The 21,193-nt window shown below is 51.2% G+C and overlaps 9 protein-coding genes across 9 annotated transcripts; 2 read left to right on the forward strand and 7 right to left on the reverse strand.

The window, feature by feature from the left end:
• Positions 1-432: 432 nt before the first annotated feature.
• On the reverse strand, positions 433-2,985 carry PtrM4_049960 (Dimer-Tnp-hAT domain containing protein; the record flags this gene model as incomplete). Its single annotated transcript, XM_066104839.1, has 1 exon — positions 433-2,985. The coding sequence occupies one exon, from the start codon at positions 2,983-2,985 to the stop codon at positions 433-435; it is 2,553 nt and encodes an 850-aa protein (XP_065959403.1).
• A 3,105-nt stretch (positions 2,986-6,090) lies between these two features.
• PtrM4_049970 (uncharacterized protein) lies at positions 6,091-6,831 on the reverse strand (the record flags this gene model as incomplete). The annotated part of the gene is made up of 1 exon (XM_066104840.1): positions 6,091-6,831. One exon carries the CDS (start codon positions 6,829-6,831, stop codon positions 6,091-6,093), a length of 741 nt encoding a protein of 246 aa, XP_065959404.1.
• A 36-nt stretch (positions 6,832-6,867) lies between these two features.
• PtrM4_049980 (uncharacterized protein) lies at positions 6,868-7,746 on the reverse strand (the record flags this gene model as incomplete). The annotated part of the gene is made up of 1 exon (XM_066104841.1): positions 6,868-7,746. One exon carries the CDS (start codon positions 7,744-7,746, stop codon positions 6,868-6,870), a length of 879 nt encoding a protein of 292 aa, XP_065959405.1.
• Positions 7,747-7,983: 237 nt separating this feature from the next.
• On the forward strand, positions 7,984-8,730 carry PtrM4_049990 (Keratin-B2 domain containing protein; the record flags this gene model as incomplete). Its single annotated transcript, XM_066104842.1, has 2 exons — positions 7,984-8,088; positions 8,482-8,730. The coding sequence occupies 2 exons, from the start codon at positions 7,984-7,986 to the stop codon at positions 8,728-8,730; spliced, it is 354 nt and encodes a 117-aa protein (XP_065959406.1).
• A 419-nt stretch (positions 8,731-9,149) lies between these two features.
• On the reverse strand, positions 9,150-10,361 carry PtrM4_050000 (pigment biosynthesis protein Ayg1; the record flags this gene model as incomplete). The annotated part of the gene is made up of 1 exon (XM_001936804.1): positions 9,150-10,361. The coding sequence occupies one exon, from the start codon at positions 10,359-10,361 to the stop codon at positions 9,150-9,152; it is 1,212 nt and encodes a 403-aa protein (XP_001936839.1).
• A 315-nt stretch (positions 10,362-10,676) lies between these two features.
• On the reverse strand, positions 10,677-12,275 carry PtrM4_050010 (Abhydrolase-6 domain containing protein; the record flags this gene model as incomplete). Its single annotated transcript, XM_001936805.1, has 2 exons — positions 10,677-11,636; positions 11,682-12,275. The coding sequence occupies 2 exons, from the start codon at positions 12,273-12,275 to the stop codon at positions 10,677-10,679; spliced, it is 1,554 nt and encodes a 517-aa protein (XP_001936840.1).
• A 683-nt stretch (positions 12,276-12,958) lies between these two features.
• PtrM4_050020 (uncharacterized protein) lies at positions 12,959-14,390 on the reverse strand (the record flags this gene model as incomplete). The annotated part of the gene is made up of 2 exons (XM_066104843.1): positions 12,959-13,217; positions 13,396-14,390. 2 exons carry the CDS (start codon positions 14,388-14,390, stop codon positions 12,959-12,961), a joined length of 1,254 nt encoding a protein of 417 aa, XP_065959407.1.
• A 3,005-nt stretch (positions 14,391-17,395) lies between these two features.
• PtrM4_050030 (uncharacterized protein) lies at positions 17,396-18,849 on the forward strand (the record flags this gene model as incomplete). Its single annotated transcript, XM_001936808.1, has 2 exons — positions 17,396-17,426; positions 17,477-18,849. 2 exons carry the CDS (start codon positions 17,396-17,398, stop codon positions 18,847-18,849), a joined length of 1,404 nt encoding a protein of 467 aa, XP_001936843.1.
• A 209-nt stretch (positions 18,850-19,058) lies between these two features.
• PtrM4_050040 (uncharacterized protein) lies at positions 19,059-19,385 on the reverse strand (the record flags this gene model as incomplete). Its single annotated transcript, XM_001936809.1, has 1 exon — positions 19,059-19,385. The coding sequence occupies one exon, from the start codon at positions 19,383-19,385 to the stop codon at positions 19,059-19,061; it is 327 nt and encodes a 108-aa protein (XP_001936844.1).
• Positions 19,386-21,193: the final 1,808 nt, after the last annotated feature.

Consider the following 21,193-nt stretch of genomic DNA (forward strand, 5'->3'; position numbering starts at 1 on the left):
AACAAAACGCTCCATGGCTGGAGTTAGCATATGTGATGATCGACTAGATGACTGGTCTATCTCCTGTCCTGGCACTAATATGGAGCAGTTATCCTAGTTTCATGAAGCAACGTGCCAATGGAATACTGTAGATAATAAAACGCGTCAGCGCTTACTAGATGGAATGCAAGTACCAACAGTAATTACCTCTGATAACCTGCGCATCGATTCATGAAACATACAGCGCAATGCTGCTTCAGATTATCGTCGGTACGCAGACTTGTCATTAAGCAAATCAAACAAACTTTGGACGCTGATTTGATTTGTTTGTACAAAACTTAAGATTGTATTTGAGTTGTTTAGTTTGATAGTGTTTTAGGAGGCCGTTTGTTTGAAAGTTTGATAGATTTGATACTGTTTAGGTGCTGATCTAATCGTATATCGTATATATTACTAAGCTTCGCTGTCCCACTTGCATATTTCGTATATTGCAGCTACCTCAGCGTCAGTTACATCGCCTGAGTTGTAATCAGATGGAGGCTTAAAGCCAGCGTCGCGCCAGCTTCGTATACACTGTATTGCTGCAAGCAGTTGTGACCCAATTTTGCGTCGCCTTGGCTCTAATAAATCACCGAGCTCGCTGAACAGCCGCTCGCACTCACAACTTGAGGCTGGTATTGTTAATATATCGATCGCCATACGCGCTAGGTTAGGATACTTTGGGCGTAGGCTTATCCAATAGCTAACAGGATTACTACCTTGTTCGAACTGCTCCTGCGTCCAGCGGAGTTCAAACCGTCGCCAACGCTCCAGCTCATCCATCTCTGTCACCTCAACAATGCCATAAGGCTCCGCATTAACGAGCGCGTTGATGGCGTCGTTGATACCACTTGAGAGCCGCACTGGTGGGCGACTTTGGCGCTGTATTTGCGGCTTATAGAACGCCCAAAGTTGTTTCAACCCAGCGTTGTTTGCCTCAAGCCAGCTCGGTTTGTCGCGCCAGCTGTTCTCACAGTAGTTCTTGTAGTATGGGTGGAGGCAGGTAGCGGCAAAGTATGCGGGTGATTCGTCGAGCTTAGTGTAATACGCGTTAAGCTTTGCCCAAGCTGCGCGTAGGTTGATAGGAAGGTGATCTTCTGGCGCGCTATTGGCATTATAGTCGACGCTTTCGTGGTTTTTAAGTAGCTGCTCGTACACGGCAAGTACAGCTTCGAAGACAGGTATAACCTCGTATATCGCGCCGAAACGGCCAGCTTTACCGCGAGCTTCAAGCCGTTTTGTCGCCTCCTTTAGCGGCTCCAACACTGATATATACTGGGTTATTACCGCCCAATCGTCAGCCGTAAGCCCATTAGATCTCATCCAAGCTGGTACTTTAGTGAGCTTATTGTTACGGCTACGCGCGTACGCGTCGGCGCCCATCGTCCTTTCGATGTGGCTTTGGGCGTACTCATCAACGGCGTTATGGAGTTTTGCGGCGCGTACAAAGGTGTCGTGAAAGCTGTTCCAGCGCGTGACGACTGGCTTTACCGGCTCGAGTATTTCCTGCTTTTGGTCGGGAGCCTTAGCGTTAACACGGCGCTGGCAATCGGCAAAAAGATCGTGTTGTTGCGGTGTTTGGATGTAGTTGATGATATCGATTAGTACACCAAGCGGACCTTGCTGCCGCCATTCTTGTAGGTAGGCTGCCTCTGTTTTGTGCTCGTCCTGATCATTATCGTACGCGTCCTTATCAAAGCCGAAGATAATCATCTGTCCGACTAAGTTAAGTGTGTGAGGGCCGCAGCGGAGGCGGTGATGGCTTGCTGTAAATTCAAAGCGTTGGGCGAGTTTGGTGACGGCGGTGTCATTAGCGTACGCGTTGTCGAGCACAAAGTACCCAAGCTGGCTACGTGTTATACCGAAGACATCGATTATATTGCCAACAACTTCAGCTATCCTCTCGCCCGTGTGGGCGCCCGTAAGCTGAGGCAGCGCGATAGGTAGGTCCCTGATAGTGCCGTCGGCGTCAGCAAAATGAGCAACAACTCCAAAGAAGCCGCGCTTGCCGCCTTTTGTCGTCCAGCCATCGAAGCTTATATGGATTTTACTAATAGCCGACGAGAGCATCTGAACAACCTGCGGCTCCATATAGCGATACAGCCTCATCACGAAGCTAGCTACACTGTTGTGACTTACCCACAGCGCGTCAGCTGCCTCCGGGTTGGCAAACTCTATCATCTGCCTAAACGCAGGCGTTTCGAACTCGCGGAGAGGGTGGTTATTGTCGACAAGCCACGTAACAGCGGCGTATCGAAAGCGCTGTACGTCGAAGTTTCCGAGCTCGTTAGCGACGCCTTGAGGTACATCGACACCGCCCTCGGTCATCATCTTAAGCGTCGTTTGGCCTCGCGGTAGTGTAATCGAATCCAGTTTGCCCTTGCGATCGTAGCCGTGGCCAAGTAGCTTCTGCGCGAGGTGGTTGATAGCGTTACTGGTCGACTTTGTAACCTCTGGATAGGCGCAAAAGATCTTACGATGATGGCAGTATTTGCAAACAAAGAACGTACGATGAGGCTCACGGAGAGAGGCAACGCGGTAACCGTACTGATATACCCAACTTTTGTTGCGCTTCAACGTACGCAGCGGCTTCGTAAAACGCGGTAAACGCTTCCAATCAATGCCGTCAAAGTTGTCCGTAAACTCGTCATCAAAGCCAGTATCATCCCCGCCTTCGATAGCCTCACTTGTAGCCTCCGTAGCAGCCCTACTACCCTCGGCCGGCGGTTGTATAGTAGCTTCTGGTATAGCGTCGCGCAACTGCGACTCGAACGGCGCGTCTTCGGTGGCCTGGCTTGCTGCAGCAGCTAGGGCTTTACGTGGCGAGGTGCGGATAGACAGCTCAGGCTGCGAATCGTCCATCAGGATAGGCTGCGATGCACTGCCTTTAGCTGTTTTGGCGCGCTTGTGGGGGCCGTGGGGGCCGGGGGTGCCCTCGGCGGCGCGTTTTAGGTTACGAAGCGGCATTTTCGGCGTGTTGGGCAACGAGAAACACTAAAACGTGCTGTAGAGACGGTAGTGTAGCTGCAAAAGATGGCTAACAGCGATATAGAAGATGGGAGATGGGATATAAGATAGCGGTCATCGACGGCTAGCGACGCTCGTGTAGTTATATGATGACTAAGCTAGATGCAACACAAGAAAACTATCGCGAAATTGCTACCTCCGCTATCTCAAAAACATCATTAAAGTCGATCTTAAAGCACCTTAGGACATCATCTATAGAACAGCTCGCTATGTAATATTAGTCAAACAGTCAAACAAACTAAACAAATTTCGATCGTACGTTTGATTTGTTTGTATATTTCTATAGGCAGCGTTTGGTTTGTTTAATTTGCTTATAGTCAAGCAAATCAAACAAACTATTCAAACGCGTTTGCTTAATGACAAGTCTGTCGGTACGGGAGTTCTTTTGATTACCAGGTAAGATTTGGAAATGCAGAGTAAGACGGAAGTCTGACTATCCAATACACAGTATTTTCAAAAGCGTAATTGATTCGCAGGCAAATGACGCCCAGAGAATCTCACACCTAACTATTCTTCATGTCTCCTAAATTTTCCCAACAACACCATAAGCATCAAAATCTCGTGACCCTTGGCCAATCCACTCAAGCTCCACAAACATAACGGAGCACATGATGACCAACCCCCCTCCACTGACTCAACAATCGGCTCCTCACTCCAGAACCCGAGTAACTGGGGTAAAAACCAAGGTAGATCACCGCTCGGACCGATGCTACCAAGTTTCTTTGTACTCAGTAGTAAAACAGGGCTAATCCATCGATAACGATGTTCTCCGCAAGAGCAAGAAGCAACCTAACTAGTCATGAAACATGTGGATGGAATGTGAATCTAGCCGCTTTTCCCCAGATGAAACGGCAGATAGCGTGGTGTTGATGCGTACGTCGTTATCGGAATGTCCAGTAACCTTTGAGTTTGCGTGCATTTGGATGGATACAGACGTGCAATAACAAGGCGGCAATCATCTCTCCGTGATGCGTTTGTTGCTGTTTACCATGGGGATTATCGTGATTCCCCAAGAAATTGATCAGGGTAGTGCCTCTTTCATTTCAGCAATTGCGTGCACGGTGGATTGCGTAATTACTCCTCAGATTGAGGTTGATGGAGCGTCAGACTCGGGGTCAGTGTGCATTCGTGTACGGAAAGGGAGCCGGGGTTAGAGTTCGGCGGGGAATAGGTAATAGCGATGCACAGTGTGTTGATCTTTTCTTGTAGAAGGCACTAGTTAATCTTCTGTCATTCTGAATTTGCCATATCGTCGTAATCCTGCGATAGCCTTATTGTTTCATGGTGCTTCGCATGTCAGTTTATTTTACATTACTTTGCATCAGGTGCATATATGTAAGGCTGAGAAGATAAAGCGATGGGTCTGTCAATGGGTCAGCTCTTTCCCCCTGTTTTGATCTGGTCTTTTCTGGTTCTCTCGCCAAATTCAACGCACAGGAAGGTCGACCGCGACATTGGTTTTGCATGTCATGAGCCAACACGCGCTAAGCAACCACTAAGGCTAGATTGAGGCTTAGGTTCGGCCCGAGAGATGGAAACTGGCTAAGTAGCCGGTTTCGCAATCGGACCTATTTGGGCCGGCTAACACCACTACTACTGCCAAACGATTCAGTTGCCACGTGCGTGTGAATGGGTATAGCCTACGCAGCTCACGTCGAGAACATCGCAAGCATCAGTTGCTAGAGTACCGGTTTTTTATTATTATCGCACATCTCCAGAGCTTGGAGATCAATGTCAGGAAGAGTTGCCTGAAATGCTGATTTGTTGGTTATAAGCCTATCGGTAACTAGACAGGCCATGACGGGTGTGGTGCGGGCCGATAGAGGGAACAGTAGGGAATTAGCATCTTCAGGTTTAGAGGATACCTAAACAAGAGTCCATGGTGAGAACCTGGCAAAACACAGGGCGCTTACATTGACGCATTGGTGAAAGCTATACGATGCTAAGACTGTATCAACCGGCCGCGTTACCTAATTACCTAGTGGATGTTGGAGATGGAGTGCCTGGGCATGTTTGCCGACCTCGGGAGGCTTCACTGCGATACTGAGGCTCCATGTAGTCGCTACACCTTGCTGCTGATCATGCGTTCGTACCTATGTATGTCGGTGAGCCAGTGGGGCGTGACAGTTAACGGTCAACGGACAGGCCGGTGATTGGCTATGATATGGCCGTTCTGCGAGATTCGTGTCGTGCGTGGGCCTGTTGTGGGTAATAGGTGATTAGAGAACTCACTTGCGATTTGGATATGGTGTACGACTTTGAATCCTCATCTTTATCGACAGATACCGTGATGGATGGAGAACACGAAAGAGTCTTGTTGCAGCATGATTATGCTCATAATCCATGAGTGTGTTGTTGATCACAGATTATCTCGAAAATATGCCAGGTGTCGTTATGCATCTCATCGGAACTTGTCATAATATCTATCGCTACCAAAACGCATAACAGTTGGGTGTGCGGGTAAGCATCTAGGGACAGCGCAAGCTAACGTAGTGATGCAGGTGGGAAAAGGATCGTCAGTGATGGTACTCCACTTGGACAGTTGGAACCAACCCGAACACGTCATTCTTTTCTCGCCTACGAATTAAGCTTTCTGACCATCACGGATACCTAAGCATACGTAAGAATATGCGAGCGCACAGACCAGCACAGTATGTCACTCCTAGGCTGACATGTGGGTATCCACCAACATCACAGATGGAAGAAGTGGACTTGACATCGGAAGAAGGTAACTCGAGATATCGTGCACCTACCCTATCAAGCTATCACTATGCTAATGCGAGGGCTGCTGCGATTCTGCTGATACTAACTAACATTACCCCAGCCTCAACCGAGTCGTGAACTGCTGCTCCCGGCGATACACCGGATATTTTGCCGATAAGTCTGTTGGCAAGTCGAGCGACTAGTGTTGCTGGGGAATAGGTAACGTGGTTGGCAAGCGAGTCGGTCAGACAAGCGAGTCGGTCACCCCACCAACTTTTGCAACTTTAAAGCGATATATCTCAACAACACGATAATATTATTGCTAGATATTGATATAGTAGACTACTCTATATTAATAGTATTAGTGTTGCATGTGCGCGAGTTGTGCCCGGTCTCTTTGCATCTAGTGCAGCGCCTTTGAGCGCGCTGGCTGAGGCCTGATCGCGCTCCTCCTCGACGCTCTTCATGAGCAATCTGCTGGTCAGCCTCATTTTGAGCTAGTATATCCTCTCCAGTTCCTTTTATAAGTACTCCGTGCTTCTGTATACGCCTTTTAGAGCGCCGCCTACGCGCTGAGGCTGCGCTGTTAGCCTTCTCAAGACTGGAGATCCGATCGCGCATTAGCTCAGCAGAGAGCATTATCACCTCAGCGCCCTTCTTCAGCTGGTCAATTGCCTCAATAATTGATGCTGGTGATGAGCTCTTGTGCTGGCGCACGCGCTCACGTATTAGGCTTGACTGAGCTTCAAGCTCACGCGCGTTGCTCGGCGTTTGAGCTACCCAGGGAGCCTCTGGCAGAGCTGCTGCTGGAGGAGTAGGTGTACGCAGCTGTACATCTAGCTTTGATAGAACAGCCTCTGGTTGTAGAGGAACAAGGCCTGCGCCGCGGAAGGCTGAGCAGATATTGGCTGGCGTGAACGCTTGATCAAATGCTATCTTGAATGCTGGCAGAAACTCTAGCTTGGTGATGTGGTTGATGTGGTTGCGCATAAGGCTCTCCACCTCACGGCTGTACGCGCGCTTCAATGGCGAGAAGCAGCCAACATCAAGTGGCTGGAGTAGGTGAGATGAGTGAGGAGGCATACAGAGCGTATAGATATTGTTCTCCTTGCAGAGCTCCTAGAACGCTAGAGATTGGTGGCTCTTATGGCCATCAATAATAAGCAGGCGACGCGCGCCTATAGTACGAGCCTGCGTGTGAGCGTTGAAGTGCTTTAGCCACTCAACTCCAAGCTCATTATTTGTCCAGCCATTGTCGCTGACTGCGATTGCCCAGTCGCGTGGGATCTCAGCTTCCTCGTACCAGGCTAATAGGTGGTACTGGCCAGCGAAGATGAGGAACGGTGGGACTGACCAGCCAGCAGCGCTGATAGCAGCGATCAGCGTTACCCACTCGCGATTGCCTGGCTGAAGAGTCTTCGGCCTGCCTCTCCTCTCTGCTCCTGTTATAACCAGCTGCGTTGTAATCTTGCCCATCATAAAGCCAGCTTCATCAAAGTTGTATATATCCTCATCGCAGATACCAAGCTCAGCCTTTGTCTTCTCTATAAGCTCAAACCAGCTTCTAATAAGGGCTGGATTCTCACAGAGAGCTCTCTGCCTATCGTACGCTCGGTTGAAACACGTCCGAAGACTATCTGTCCGCTTGACAAAGTTGGCTGGCCACTTCTGCCCAACCTGGCCAGCGCCGCGCGCAGCCAGCAGCTTATCAGCCATATCGCGTGCAGCTGCGTAGGTAGGCGCAAACCCGCGCTGATCTAGATGAAGTATATAGCTAACAATCACCTCCTCTTCTCTCTGGGTAAGCTTCCTTGAGTTAGGCTGGCAATCGCGTCGCGCGCGCTTTCCAGCGCGCCGGTCAATTAGGGTTGATTTTGGGATATCGAAGACTGTAGCAGCGCGTCGCGTACTCTGAATTTGGGCAGAATCTATAGATAAGAGAGCAAGCTGAATATCTGCTTCATTTGAAGGCAAAAGAGGAGCGCGGCGTGGAGGCATTATGTGTTGAGATAGAGTAGGTGATTAAAGTTGGTGGGGTGACCGACTCGCTTGTCTGACCGACTCGCTTGCCAACCACGTTATGTTGTAGAGAAATCATGCATATAAGAAGTCTACCAACACCAAGTAGAAGAGAGCATCTTCACTCACCAGATCCATCTTCCAACCACCACCACTCCAAGCTTCCAAAGTTCTCAACAATATTTCTTGTTCAAAACCTCCCTCGTCCCATTCAAGATGCATATCTCGCTCCCCGTCCTACTCCTCACGGCGAGCGTTGTAAACGCCGCCGCCCTTCCCGGTGACAACAACTGGTGGAAGGACACCAAACAGCCCTACTGGGTTGGACCCAAAGGTGGTGGCGCACCGAAACCTGAGCCCCACCCCCAGGTTCCTCAGCCTAAGCCCCAGCCCCAGGTTCCTCAGCCTAAGCCCCAGCCCCAGGTTCCTCAATTCAACGGCACGGAAACAACAGGCACTGGAGCTGAAACTGGTACTGGCATTGGAGCTGAAACTGGTACTGGCACTGGTGCTGAGGTACCCCAGGTTCCTCCATTCAACTCCACGGGAGCAGCAACTACTAGCCCTCACATAAGTCATCGTCAGATGCCTCAAATCAACGGCACGGATCCAACAGGTGCTGGTACTGAAACTGGCACTGGCACTGGTGCTGAAACTGGCACTGGCACTGGTGCTGAAACTGGCACTGGCATTGGCACTGGTACTGGTGCTGAGGTTCCTCAATTCAACGGCACGAGCCCAGCCAACCCTGGCGGCAACCCTGGCGGTAAATCTGGCGGTAAATCTGGCGGCAAATCTGACGACAAATCTGGCGGCAAATCTGGCGGCAACCCTGGTGGCAACACTGGAGGCGACCAGCCCTGGAACAAGCAGCCCTGGAACGACCAGCCCTGGAACAAGCAGCCCTGGAACGACCAACCCTGGAACAAGCCTGGGGGCAAGACTGGTGGCAAGCTTGAGTAGGTGCCCGTCATATGTACATTGGAAAGGGCAACGTATTTTGGACCTATGGCGACAGTGGTTATGAAAACGAAGTTACCATGATGGAGGCAGTGCGGATAAAGGGTGACAGGAGCGAATGTGTGCAATATAGGGTGCATTCGCCTGGTACTCTGGGAAGTGCAACTACGATTCCAACGCCAATGATCTTGACTTTACATAAGCTTTCATCGATCGACCTCCCTACCCTCTTGGGTATAGTCTTGTGTTTTCGATTGCCCTGTATATAATGGTTTTAACTTTACATTTATCCTAGCAAATAATCACTCGTTTATTGTTTTGACAACACTGCCATCTCCAACTTTTGCTTCGCACCTTCTTCACAAACCCACTCACACGAGCAAACATTGCCCGTCACACTCCTTCCCTCCGGTCCACCGACTTTACTTGCCAGCAACAACCTCCTCCATCCACGGATACACACTCCCATTTGCCTCCGGATACCCCATATGCAGCCTGTCCTTCATAAACCGCATTTCTTTTGGACTCCCATACTCGGCCAGTAACATGGAATCCTCAATCGGCATACATCCATCTAGCACGCCATTCACAAGCAACAACCTACAACTCTTCATGCCCATGCCCACGACCGCCACGCCCTCTCCCTTGCCACTAACTAGACTGAATTCATCCTGGCACTTTTCCTTCATCTCTTCGAAGGAGGAGTAACCGTATTTCTGCGTGTACGCTTCTTCGAGGCCGAAGGGGTACTCGTGCTTGTTGATTTGAGATAGCCACTCGCGGCTGATGTAGTGGTGGGTTCCGGCGCCGTGGCCGATGCTGCCGATGAGTTGTGTGCGGTGAGTGTGGGCCAGGCGGATGGCGTAGTAGCCGCCTGCGGAGAGGCCCCAGGCAATTACTTTGTTCTCGTTGAGATACGGGGTTTCTTTTATCCAGTCTAGGATACTGGTGAAGAGGCGGTCAGGGCTGAGGGGGTCGCGCTTGTTGGCGGGGCAGTCGACGGTTGTTCCGGGTATGTCGCAGATTACAGTTGCCCAACCGCGATTTAGGTGCTCTTGGGTGCGTTCCGTGTTGTCTGGGCGGTGGCCGTCGAGGCCGGTGATCAGGAGGACGGTGGGGAAGGGGCCATTGCCGGGGGGTTTACGAATGTAGAGGGGAATTTCTGGACCGTCACCGTTAGAGGCGTGGGTGTGCGGTACGACGAATTCTTCGATTGGAATGTCCCAGAGTTGGGCACCGCGGAAGTAGACTTCTTTTTGCTCCTCGTATACCTTCTTCTTCAGTTCGGTCCCGATGTAGGGGAATCGGGCGAGTCGGAAAACAGCGTTTGCGTTGAGGTACAACTTCTTCGCTGCTTCTTTGTTTTTGCTCTCCATCTCCTTTGCTTCCTTTGCAAGACGTTGTGCTGTTGGCAGGAATGCATTGGTGTATGCATCGTCAAAGGGGTCATTGATTTTGTTATCGATGAGGTGCTTAAAGATGGGCTCAAAGTCCTCGAATTTTCCATCATGAAACGGATAAACGCCTTTGGTGCATGGAAACTTCCATCGCTGCTCCCAGAGCTTCTGGATGCTACCGCGATGGCCGTACTCTTTCTCGAAAAGGTCGCCGAGGATCCAGTTTCCGTTTGGCATGATTAACTGGTCAATATGAATATTTTGAATGTGAAAACGTTTGAGAGTAAACTACTTGCTTTTGCTATTTCTGGTGCTCATGTATATACTTCGAATTACATCGACGTTCGGGTTGGCGGAGCCGGCTCCACTTATCAACCACCACTAGGCTATCCAAATCCGGCAGTCCCGGACGGACCCCCACAATCGACGCCTGCAACCTAAACCACACCCAAGCAACTGGGAAGCGGGAGTGCACCAAGGATTAATCGTTGAATTATGTGACAGGTGTTAAGGAACCTGCATACTCGCGCTTGCTTTGGTGACGTAATATACTCACAGCAGCTCGTCCACCTCTTCCTCTGTAGGATTCCGCTTGACGTATTCCCGAAGGACTTGTACTAGCTTTGCTCTGCATTCTCTCCTTTCAAAAACTTGTGCATGATCCACGGTTGGCCACCACAGAGTCTCCAAGCCATGGCCTCTCCACTCCAAATCCTTCCAGCTCTGATCCTCGCCTTTGAGATCTACGCCGTTCACGTACATTCCTACAGTTTGGGTATCAACTATAAGGTCTCTTCCACCGAGACTGACAGTCACGTCGTGACCTCTGAGATCTTCCTTCCACAGAATGTTCTGAGCCCAGAAGAAATGGCGCGCCAGCGTATGCGCAACCATCATGTCAGTTGAGGCAAAATAGTAGAGCTGATGCTCATTGGCACCTCTCGGCGCGCGTGCAGTAAAGTTGTAAGCCACGTCTGGGAGGTGTAAGAGAAATGTGACTGGGTCGATGAAGAGTATAGGTCCGATCTTAGGCGCAGTTGTAGAATCCCGAAGGAGCTGAGTGGAGATGACGGAGCCGTAAGAATGACTGGCTAGGACAACTTTGTCAAAGCCATGACGTTGGAGGATCATGTTGATTTGACGGCACATGCTGTCCCTGTCGAGAATCGGGCCAGTGATGCGGAAGCTGATTGGTAAAAGCTCAATAGCGATGATTCCTACTTGGCCATCTTGCGCTGCAAGCGGATCATGCTTGTTTATCTCATTGAAGAGCTCGACATATGGGTACAGGCCAATGCCGATTCCATGTATAAAGAGAATAGGCAATCGCGTTCTAGATGTATGCGGTCTATACCAATAGTTCAAATCGGGCGCAGTTGATATTTTTCGTGTAGTGAGGTTTGTAAGTCGCGGTGGAAAGACGGAGAGGGACGAGCGGAGATGGGTGCGGAATAGCATAAATCCGGCTAAGCGGAGCCGTACGGCTGTCGCTGTGTCTACTAGCATTACAGTCTACCGTTGTTAGCAACTTATATGGTATAAGTCTGGCAGACATACCATATACCACAAGAACGGGCGATGCGCCATGTTTACTTGGTCTATAGTCAACCGCAGGCTCTTTGCGCTCCCCAAGCCTGGCGCAAGTTTCCTCCCCAGCATCGTTTCTATACCATCGGCATATTCGTTCAGTTCGTCTTCTTCGGCCGCGCTTTCTTCCAGGTTTGCGAGTCTTCTCTTCTTCCGCTCATCCTCGTTCTCGGTGCCCCGGTTCAGCAGCGCCCACGAGAAGAACTCACGCACATTCTCTCGCCGCACCTCTCCGAGGCGCGCACCCAGAAACCACCTGCTGATGTAATACTCTGGATGTGGAATCTTATCCCAGCATCGCCAGAAGAGCTCCTTCCTCTCTTCTTTATTGAGCAGTGGGGGGTGTTGGGCAGAGGCTTGGAGCGAGCGCTTGCGGGGTAGGTAACCCAACAGCCAAAACGCTGTTTCGATGATGCTCCACGCGAGCAAAAAGCGACGAAAAGGCGTATGCGGCAGCTCTGCAATACTGAAAGATACCCAAAAGACACTAAAGGGCGTAATGGCGCGCAAGCCGAGAATGCACGTCCGGATGAAGAGGTACCTAGGTACTGTATTTTCGATCATGGTGACAAAGGCGGCGCTGAAGAATATCGGGATATCTTCTATTCAACTGCAGTCCCAGGTGGAGGACAAGCGCAAGCGTTGTGACATGGCGGATGCCTGGTGTTGGTAAACGGGCGCAACGGCAGGGCTGTGCCTTCCGCGGTGCCGCTCCCCACCGACGACGAAGTACCGTCTTAGTCAGCATTGCCTATCGCAATCCTCGACGCGTCAGACGTCACGCACACTTCTATCTCATCTTCAGAATTGCTGCAGATTTCTTGTCAAGTTTGGATATCCATTCTCTACCAGCCTAGTCTCTGTTTGTATATATCTCTTAAATTCGCAACATGTAACCTATGATCCTGTATCTGAACAAAATCTCCTTTCTCCTGCAGCGGTAGGCGTGACGTTGCCCAGTTAGGCTAAATATTAAAAAAAATGCAAAGAACGCTGAACGCCATCCACTCCTAATCCCACACAACAGACTCTTTTAATACGCGTATTGCGTTCAACATAGTATGAAAGCACCGTCCACTCACCAACGTGGACCTCATGTCCAACCTCGGAGACGACATCAACGCAAGAAGGGTGAACAGCGGGACTACCCTAGGATTGAGGGTTCCCTTGGTTTCGCCCCCGAGGCCTCCAGTAGCGCCTCCTGACGGGTGTCTGGTTGTTCTCCGCCTGACGGGATTGGGACCTGTCTATGGGAGGTATATAGGAGCCGCCTCCATGGCCTGCATGGGAAGGGTGTCCTCCACTGCCTCCAAAGAAAGAGTGTCCTCCATGGTCTCTAGCGGAAGGGTATTCTCCACAGCCAGATTGGCTCCGATTGGCAACCACTGTGGAGATACTCCTGGTCGACCGGGACGATTGAAAATCGCGACTCGCAGTTGTAGGTGCAACTCTCCCGGTTCTGTCCTGGGGCCTCCCAGCTCTGCCCCGGGCTCTCCCAGTTCCGTTCTGGGCCCTCATGGTACGGTTGTCAGCATCTCGTTTACGACGTGCTTGAGCGTTCTCTATGGCTTTAGGCAGGCAATGCAAGGTAACGTGTTCCTTTCCTGGTTCTGTTGTCCCGCACTCGTTGCATACGAGGCCCGTCGCCGTGCACGCGGCATTCATGTGGCCAGAATTACCGCACCTCCAGCAGTATTCCTTGACGCCGCCGATAGATGTGAAGTTTTCGACGCTATACTTCTCGATTCCGCTGGCAACCTCCAACATGGTTTTTTCGGCCTCGTCCTTGCACGCGTGCCCACCGAGGGCCATCTGAAATGCGCATATCAAAGTGCGAGCTGCATCATTGCTCGCAGTGTGGGGATCACTATGTTGGAACCAGAGTTCCTTCACAAGATTAGTGAGCCCAATTTGCTCATTGTGCGGCGCCATCCAGTATCCACGTTCGCGCACGATCACCTGCGTATCTATCGTTCGAACAACGGTACCACAGCTCTCTATGTCGAAAGAGGTGGACTTCTCCTTCAAATTTTCTTTGTCGTGGCGCACGTCATGACCGAGGACGATGATGGGATGGTTTTCCTGGACACTGGGTACACCTTTGATGGGCTGGACGAAGAGATCCTCCATGATCTTGTGAGCTTGGATGTTCGTGACGAAGCGGCCTTCACCAAACCGATTGCCGTTGACACCCCTAGACGCTTGGTTCATGCATGGCAGATGAGCACTCTCAATCAGGCGGAGGAGGTAGAACTTGACTCGTTGCAAGAGGTCCTCGCCGTGGTCGCCAAACTCGCCCCGGGCGACAAAAGGACTCAGATCTTTTCTGGAGAAGGTGGCAATACCGATTTCAGTTTGTTCGTCAGTATTGTCAGACCAGTGCTCGCAGTCAAGACAGATGACGATAATGTGCTCGGAAAGTTCCTTGGCAATGTCGGGAATATTAGAAACTCGGGGGCCTCCCATGCAGTGGACGAGTATCTCCAGATCGGTCGCCTCCCCAAACCGGCTCTTGAGCGCTTCGAACGCAGCGGATCCGGATACGATCGACGGGCTACCTGAAGTACCGCCGGAGTGTTGTGCTGTAGTGTTGCTCGAGCCGTTGACTGGCGTACCGGCTGCCTCAATCGTTGTATGGGAATCCTTCCTCCCGAGGGGCGGCTTCGATGTCGTGGTCATTGTGCGGTGGTCCGGAAACAATGGAGCAGCACGAGGTCTAGTCAAAATGGTGCAATCCGGACAGTCGATACTGTGTAAAGTTCCAATATCGAGGCTCCTCCGTGGGGTGGGTGGGGGACACCGGGAGTGTTTGTGCAGATATTTGCACATTGCTACTAACAGCACGGGACTATAAGAACCGGTCAGCTCGCGCTAACACGTAGAGGGTTTCGTGCACACGATGAGCCCCCCCGCGTTTGCGCGGGGGTGGGCGGCGGCGGGGGTGGGAAGAGTGAAATAGAAAGAAGGGTACGCGCAACGCTCGCGATAAGGAAACCGGTGCCTTACAGTCGTGAGTTTCTCTTTGGAAATTTCGAAGGCTTCGATGATATATGTGTCACTCTAATGCGGCGTTTTGTACTATACTATAACTCAGAAAGAGATACTCAGACACGGCGCCCAGCGCACTTATACTCAAGAGAAGCACAGGTGAGATCGCGCCCAAGCAATCAACCAAAGTTCGCATCACGAGACTAACTGCGTCGACCCGCTGAGTGACACGCCGTCGCTTCTACACTGAACCAAAGTTTCTCTCGTCCTTTTACACAATTGCCTACTCTATCGGGAAATGGTACGAAGTCGCTTCGCGCGAACCTAGCCATGGACGAATCATCAAGAGAGCGTGCCTATCAACCGAGAAGCTCGTTCGTCATAGTCTGCCATTTCCGTCCAAGACACGTTTTTTTTCGTATGAAGAACCATGGTACCGGTGTACTTAGCTGACTCAAAAATTAGCCAAGAGTATCTCGGCGAGCATCTTGTAAGTCGGGATGGTATGGTGGGTTCGCTACAAGGCGTCGGAGCGCGCGAGATCAACTCGAAACTGAAGATATGGGGAACTGCGATATCGTTTATTATGGATGGTACACTGTGGTTTGGGCATTGGGTGTTGGTCTTGCGATGGGTTGTGTTGACGTTACGTCACTCAAGACTGGATCTGGAGGAACTTGCTCGCATTTTTTGCTGTAGCGGTGGATAAAACGAGCACAGGGACTTGTTTTAGATGAATTATTTACGGATAATGGTATTGTTGTCGATAGCCTGAGGAATGTCCGTCGCGAGCGTCTCCCGCGCATCCTTCACATCTCGGCGCGTTTCTCGGGTTGCATTTTTTCGGATTTCTCTACCGTATGATACTTTCGTGACCAGGAAACAGATGGTTAAGACCTTATGGCTAGACAGCTGAAGCGTATTCGAGAATTTTGCATGAGAGGTTGAGATCACTACATACGGTGTGCCTGCGCATATCGTGCCGTGTACACAAGCGCAGGGCAAAATACCGCCTAGATACCCATCTAACAATACGGAAATACATTTAAAATGAACTATCATCTCCCTCCACAGGTTATCTCACTTGCCGACAGCCACTCGCCCTGCTCATCACACCTGCAGACCAAAGCGCCTAAGGCAGAGAGACCGCCCATCACTGACCGTCCATAATCTCTCTACCTACCGCGACGACTACCTGACCCCCTGGCTGAATAAATCACAGCAACCGGTACCCATAACTATCTAAACCTTCGTAACTCTGGTCAGACCGTAGCCCCACCACCTACCTAAACTCTCACCTCTTCGCATCCCATCCGTGTGCACACCACTTCCCAGCACACTCTCCCCTCAGTCACCGGAACCACCACCGCAACCATTTGCGATGCCAGTAATTGCCCCAAAATATATGCAGACTAACCCCGGGGGCAATCCGGAAACAGCTCACGCAGGCTGGAAGGGAGTGCTCGCATCACAGGCAGGGGGGTTCTCTTCGATCTCGCGGATCTGCGGCGTCGATGTAGTTGCATCATAGAGCTGCGGGACGAATGCTCGACCCCATAGATCCGATCACAGTGATCTGCTATCCAAACTCATCGTTTATATCCTTGATCTATATTCTTCCGCTGCCGGAAATCCGTCTCGCAGTGTGAGCTCCAGTTGATCGCGTGTGACGTCGGCCGTTGCGCCCGCTCATGAGATTGCCGGCGTGGCTGTTATCGTCTGGACCGAAAGCGCTGCTTTGATAGACGCAAAGACGGGGTTAGGCGTGGTTATACTGTCTTGTCGTTGACGTTAGCTTCAAGGCAGTGTTGCTGGTGTTGATACTAGCCATTTCGCGCCTTCTAAGTTCGCGCCTTCTAAACCGGTTGTTTCTTTGCGGGAGGTCGCGCTGGATGCGAACATCGTAGGGAATAGGGTTTCTGCTGTTTTTTCCGGTGTAAGTAGGATAGATGGACATGTTGATGTGTTGGTCGGGAGCTAGCTATGTAGACATATGGGGTGTGACAAGATGGTGAAAGGAACCACATAGGCCATGGACGTACTGCATAGTATTTGTGACCTTTTGATATCGCATGTCTCATAACACGGATAATCTAAGCTTTGTCTCTCCTGACAAGCTGTCGCAGTATTTGTGAGGATCACAAGAGCTTGGATGTTTGTGAGAAGCCACCACAGCAGCAGCACCCAGGACCAGCTTCATTGTTATTTGCCTTCTACACGCTATTGCGCAATCTCTCATGACAGTATCCCCTGATGTCCCATCGCAAAGCCCGTAGAGCAGAGCTGAGCTATATGAATCCCCTCATCCACCCGTAGTCAGTGTCGCCACCTGGGCACCCATCCGCAAATCCAAGCCTGTATGCTTAGGCTTAAAGCCGACAGTAACAAGACTCAATTTTGAGTCAAAGAAAAGCCGCTGAATGCGTAATTGCTGGGCAGCTCATTGGCTGGGTGTCAGACCCTCCTTCACTTTCACCTCCAACGCACAGACCCTTGACCGATTAGGAAGTTGCGAGCAACTCCCGCCTAGTATATAAAGAGCCAATCCCCCCCAGAAACTTTGACAGTTGCGACACAAGCACCTGCAGCGGCGATTGCGACAAGAGTGACACTGCACTCTCGACCGCAACAGCTGCATACTTGACACTGCCTCGTATAATCATCCGCAACTCGACTATATTCACCTAGTTGTCGACATGGCATCACAATCGAATGAGAACGCCTCTGGTAAGCTCTTGACTCAGACAAGTATGGTTCCCTGAAATCTAATTTTGTAGCCGGCCGCGACTCCTCTCCACGGTTGCCATCCAGCTCGTCTCGAGAACCCACGGACAGTGAAGTTATACCTAAGACCGCAGGACCAGTTGCACCAATAGTTCCTGGCACAGAATCTCCAAATTCTGTGACCATCAACTTTGGAGGCACAAGGAGTACGAACAGCGTTCAAGTGCTTATCGGTATCAGCAATGCTACCGACGTTCGTGGCTCTGGTCCGACGGTCCATGTAAAACCGCAGTACAAATCAAGACCCGAGGATCGACGAAGCCCTTGCTCCAACAGCGACCGTGACGACAGTCCCCGACCTTCATTTGACGACCGATATCCTCGGCGTGAGGTCCCGGCAGGCCTCGAACAAATTGTAAACGAGGTTGCGGACGTCGTGTTCAGCGCTGCAGTTGACAGGCCCTTCAACAGTACTGTCCAGCATCCTTTCCCCGATGAGCCCATAGCAGGCATCACTCTATGGGATGCTGCCATGAATGAGCCCGTCAAAGAGCGCGACCAAAGCGATTACAAGGTGGGCCAGATCTGCATGGTCTACGTGCTCGAGCCCTCAGCGAATCCTCATCTCAAGAAGGAACAAGGACACACTGCCGTGAGAACGAGCGTAGGCCTTCTGGCTGGCAAGTGGCGTCCGGCAATTATCGTCGACGTTCTTGAGAAACATTGTGTAGTCGCAGAGATGGGGCGACGGAGTAACCGCGTGTTCGAAGGTCTATCGCTCTATGGACTCTTGGAGCGCTGCGGAGTGATCACTAAGGTCAACGCTGGCGAGTACGACCCGGAGAACGAACAGAGTGAGCTATTCCGATCGATATACGAACCGCTCCGCGTCGACCATTATTATCGAGAATGTCGGCCATTGGAACGGGATAGCGCCGTACAGTTCTTCCGCCTCAACTCCAAGAGCTTCGACTTCACGTGCAGCCCTATCGGAGAGCTGACGGAAGAGTCAACAAGGAGGCTCCTGAACCTCCCGTCGCTGTCGAAGCACATGAAGCAGAAGGCCGAAGGCGAGCATGGTGCTTACATGGTCAACAACATTTATGAGCTCACTCCCAGACGTAGCGGCGGATACCTCGACTACGACTACAGGAAGGCCATTCTGAACCTAAAGAAGGACGTTGAGGATTCTTTGGCAACTTCAGACGACGATGGCAATACCGAGGGCAACGACGAGAACAACAACAAGCATCACAGTGGAGACAATGATGACTTGTACCAGGCACCGTCCCCGGGCGCTCCCGCAGCGACAAGCACCACTGCTCCGGTGACGACCGCGATGCCTACTTCTCGAGATGAGTTGAAGAGGAAGAGAGATGCATCTCCTTCCGGCGGCGCCAACAAGCGGCCGAGCAACACCCAGTAGGAGGCCTGTAGCTTCCACAGGTGATGTACCTTTTTCCTTCACAGCATCCCAACCACCTGGTAGTCTTTTACTACAGCATTGCGTGGCGTCTTAGAGGGTTTTGCATATACATGGGCAATGGACAGTGGATAACACGAAATGAATGAGATGAAGTCTGAAATTGTGTTTGACTGTATTGAATACGTGAAAGGCCATACCTAAAGATTGACCTACTGAAATCTTGTTCCTCGCGGACTCTCACATGTCGTACTATCCTCTTCCCCGCCTGGGACAGGTGCATCCTTAGGGCCCCTTCTCCAGAACCAGCCCCGCAGTCTAAAAGCCTGGGCATTCGTAAGCGGGATTTCCGCTTGCGTGATGCCAATGGGTTGCTTCATTCCCCAATCGCTGGGAGCGCGAAATTCTTTGGTGCTGACGTATTGGCCCCATGCACGCTTTTGCTTCTTCGTGTTTCTGTCGGGCTTCATTTCCGCCTCTGCTTGGCGCTTTGGGTATTTCGCCGAAGCGGAGTGATGTTGTAATTGTGGAGTCCGCATGACAGCTGTCGTATGTAGATGGTATCTTCCGGTCCTGATTATCAATATTGTGTGATGGCTTTAATGTGAAGACTGAGGTGTGGGCATGAACAAGACAATTATCAATATAACGGTTCCTTGAAGATACAGAAAGCTATACTGTCAAAGACATGTCAACAATGAGATGCATGCTGTTTTTGTTGTTGTTGTCGTCGTCCGGACCCCCGGGTTTCTTTGAGGCGAGCCCCTTGGCATGCCAAGCGCCACTAGACAATGAGTACGTTGACATGGCCCCATGAGGCTCAGACGGATACAACTGCAGTTAGCCAGATCGATCAGCGAATTTTTACGATGAGCGGGAGCATCACTTCCGCCAGGACGCGTAAGCGACGAAGCGTCGTAGATGAACAGATAATCAAGACACTAGCATGAGGAAAGGTAAAAATGAGATGGTGGCGCAGTTTGCCTCGTCAGGCATGTCATCTGTAGCTGATGCTGCTTTATCTTGGGAGGCTTTGCTAGTTTCGAGGAGGAATTGCCGGCGGCTGTGCTGCGGGTGGTGGTGAAACATTATTTGGAAGTGCATTGCGCAAGCCTGGTTAATCTGGCACAGACTAGGTTTGTGGCGAAGAAGGGGAGATGGGTGTGCTGGTGGAAAGTCAATTGTAGATGAGATGATAGGGGGTGATAATGTACGAGTCGACGAGTGAATGCCCGTGATCAGCAGGCTTGTCGAAAGAACGGTTCGCGCGAGGCTGAAAAGACTATCAATAGCCCCCCGTAAGCGGGGGTGGGTCTTCGTCATTGGGCAGCGGCTTCCGGCGCACGTGCAGGGATGCTTGTACAGCCTCATAAGTACGACGCGTATTAGGACCACCATAAGCAGGCCGACACCCGCCGTTCAATCGCTACCAACACATCACCTCTCCAAATTCCGGGGTATACATACACTCAAACCACACATTCCAGAAAACGGGCGTTCCTGCGGCATGACGCAATGTTAGACGAGAATCTCCCCAGTACGTCCCCCCATGTCGGCCAATGGCCACTACGAGCGTTGCAGTTGTCGGCGTGCTAATTACTAGTGTCTAGCTTTCTTTCTTAAGCCCTCGACGGATAAGCTCAAACACCACGAATCTTTCTATTTCACCCAAAACGGCACTGAGCCAGAAGCGCAATATGCTCTGCACCACGTCGACCCAGCCTCAAATACGGCGAAAAACACATATGCGGTAGCTCTGTTCGATTCACGCAACCCAGAGATCCTCTATGGCGAGGTCCTTGCAAAGCCAGGCTGGTCGCACCCAACACTGTCCCAGGACGAGATTCGAAGGAATGGCGGAGTCCCGCCCCCTCCTCAGCCCATCTACCCCACCGAGTTCGCGATTCAGCTGTACAACCCCGACACACAGGTCATTGTTAAGCACTCGACAGCAAAATGGAGCAGCACCGTGAGCTGGGAATTCAGCTTACCCCAGGTCACTTTCAGGATGCCCAGCAATTCCGATCTCGACCGCACACAAACCGACCCTGGCGCCGATGTAAATACCCCGCGAGTCAACTTCGCCTGGCGCAAGGAGGGAAGGCTGGGCAAGGACATGACGTGCTACATGACGGGCAAGTCTACAGACCCAACAGGCAAAAAGGCAAAGAGGAGCAAGGAGCCGGATATCGCTGTGGCCATGTTCTCTGGACTGAGAGAATTGACTATCCTCGAGTCGAACTTATACCGCGTCGAGATTGAGGACTACAAGGGCTTGGAGGTAGCACTGCTCATTGGTGCGGCTGTTATTCGCGATCTCTTCTTCAGCGACCTCAACGAGCAGTTT

This window comes from Pyrenophora tritici-repentis, chromosome 10 (genome assembly GCF_003171515.1).
Source record: "Pyrenophora tritici-repentis strain M4 chromosome 10, whole genome shotgun sequence".
NCBI lineage: Eukaryota > Fungi > Ascomycota > Dothideomycetes > Pleosporales > Pleosporaceae > Pyrenophora > Pyrenophora tritici-repentis.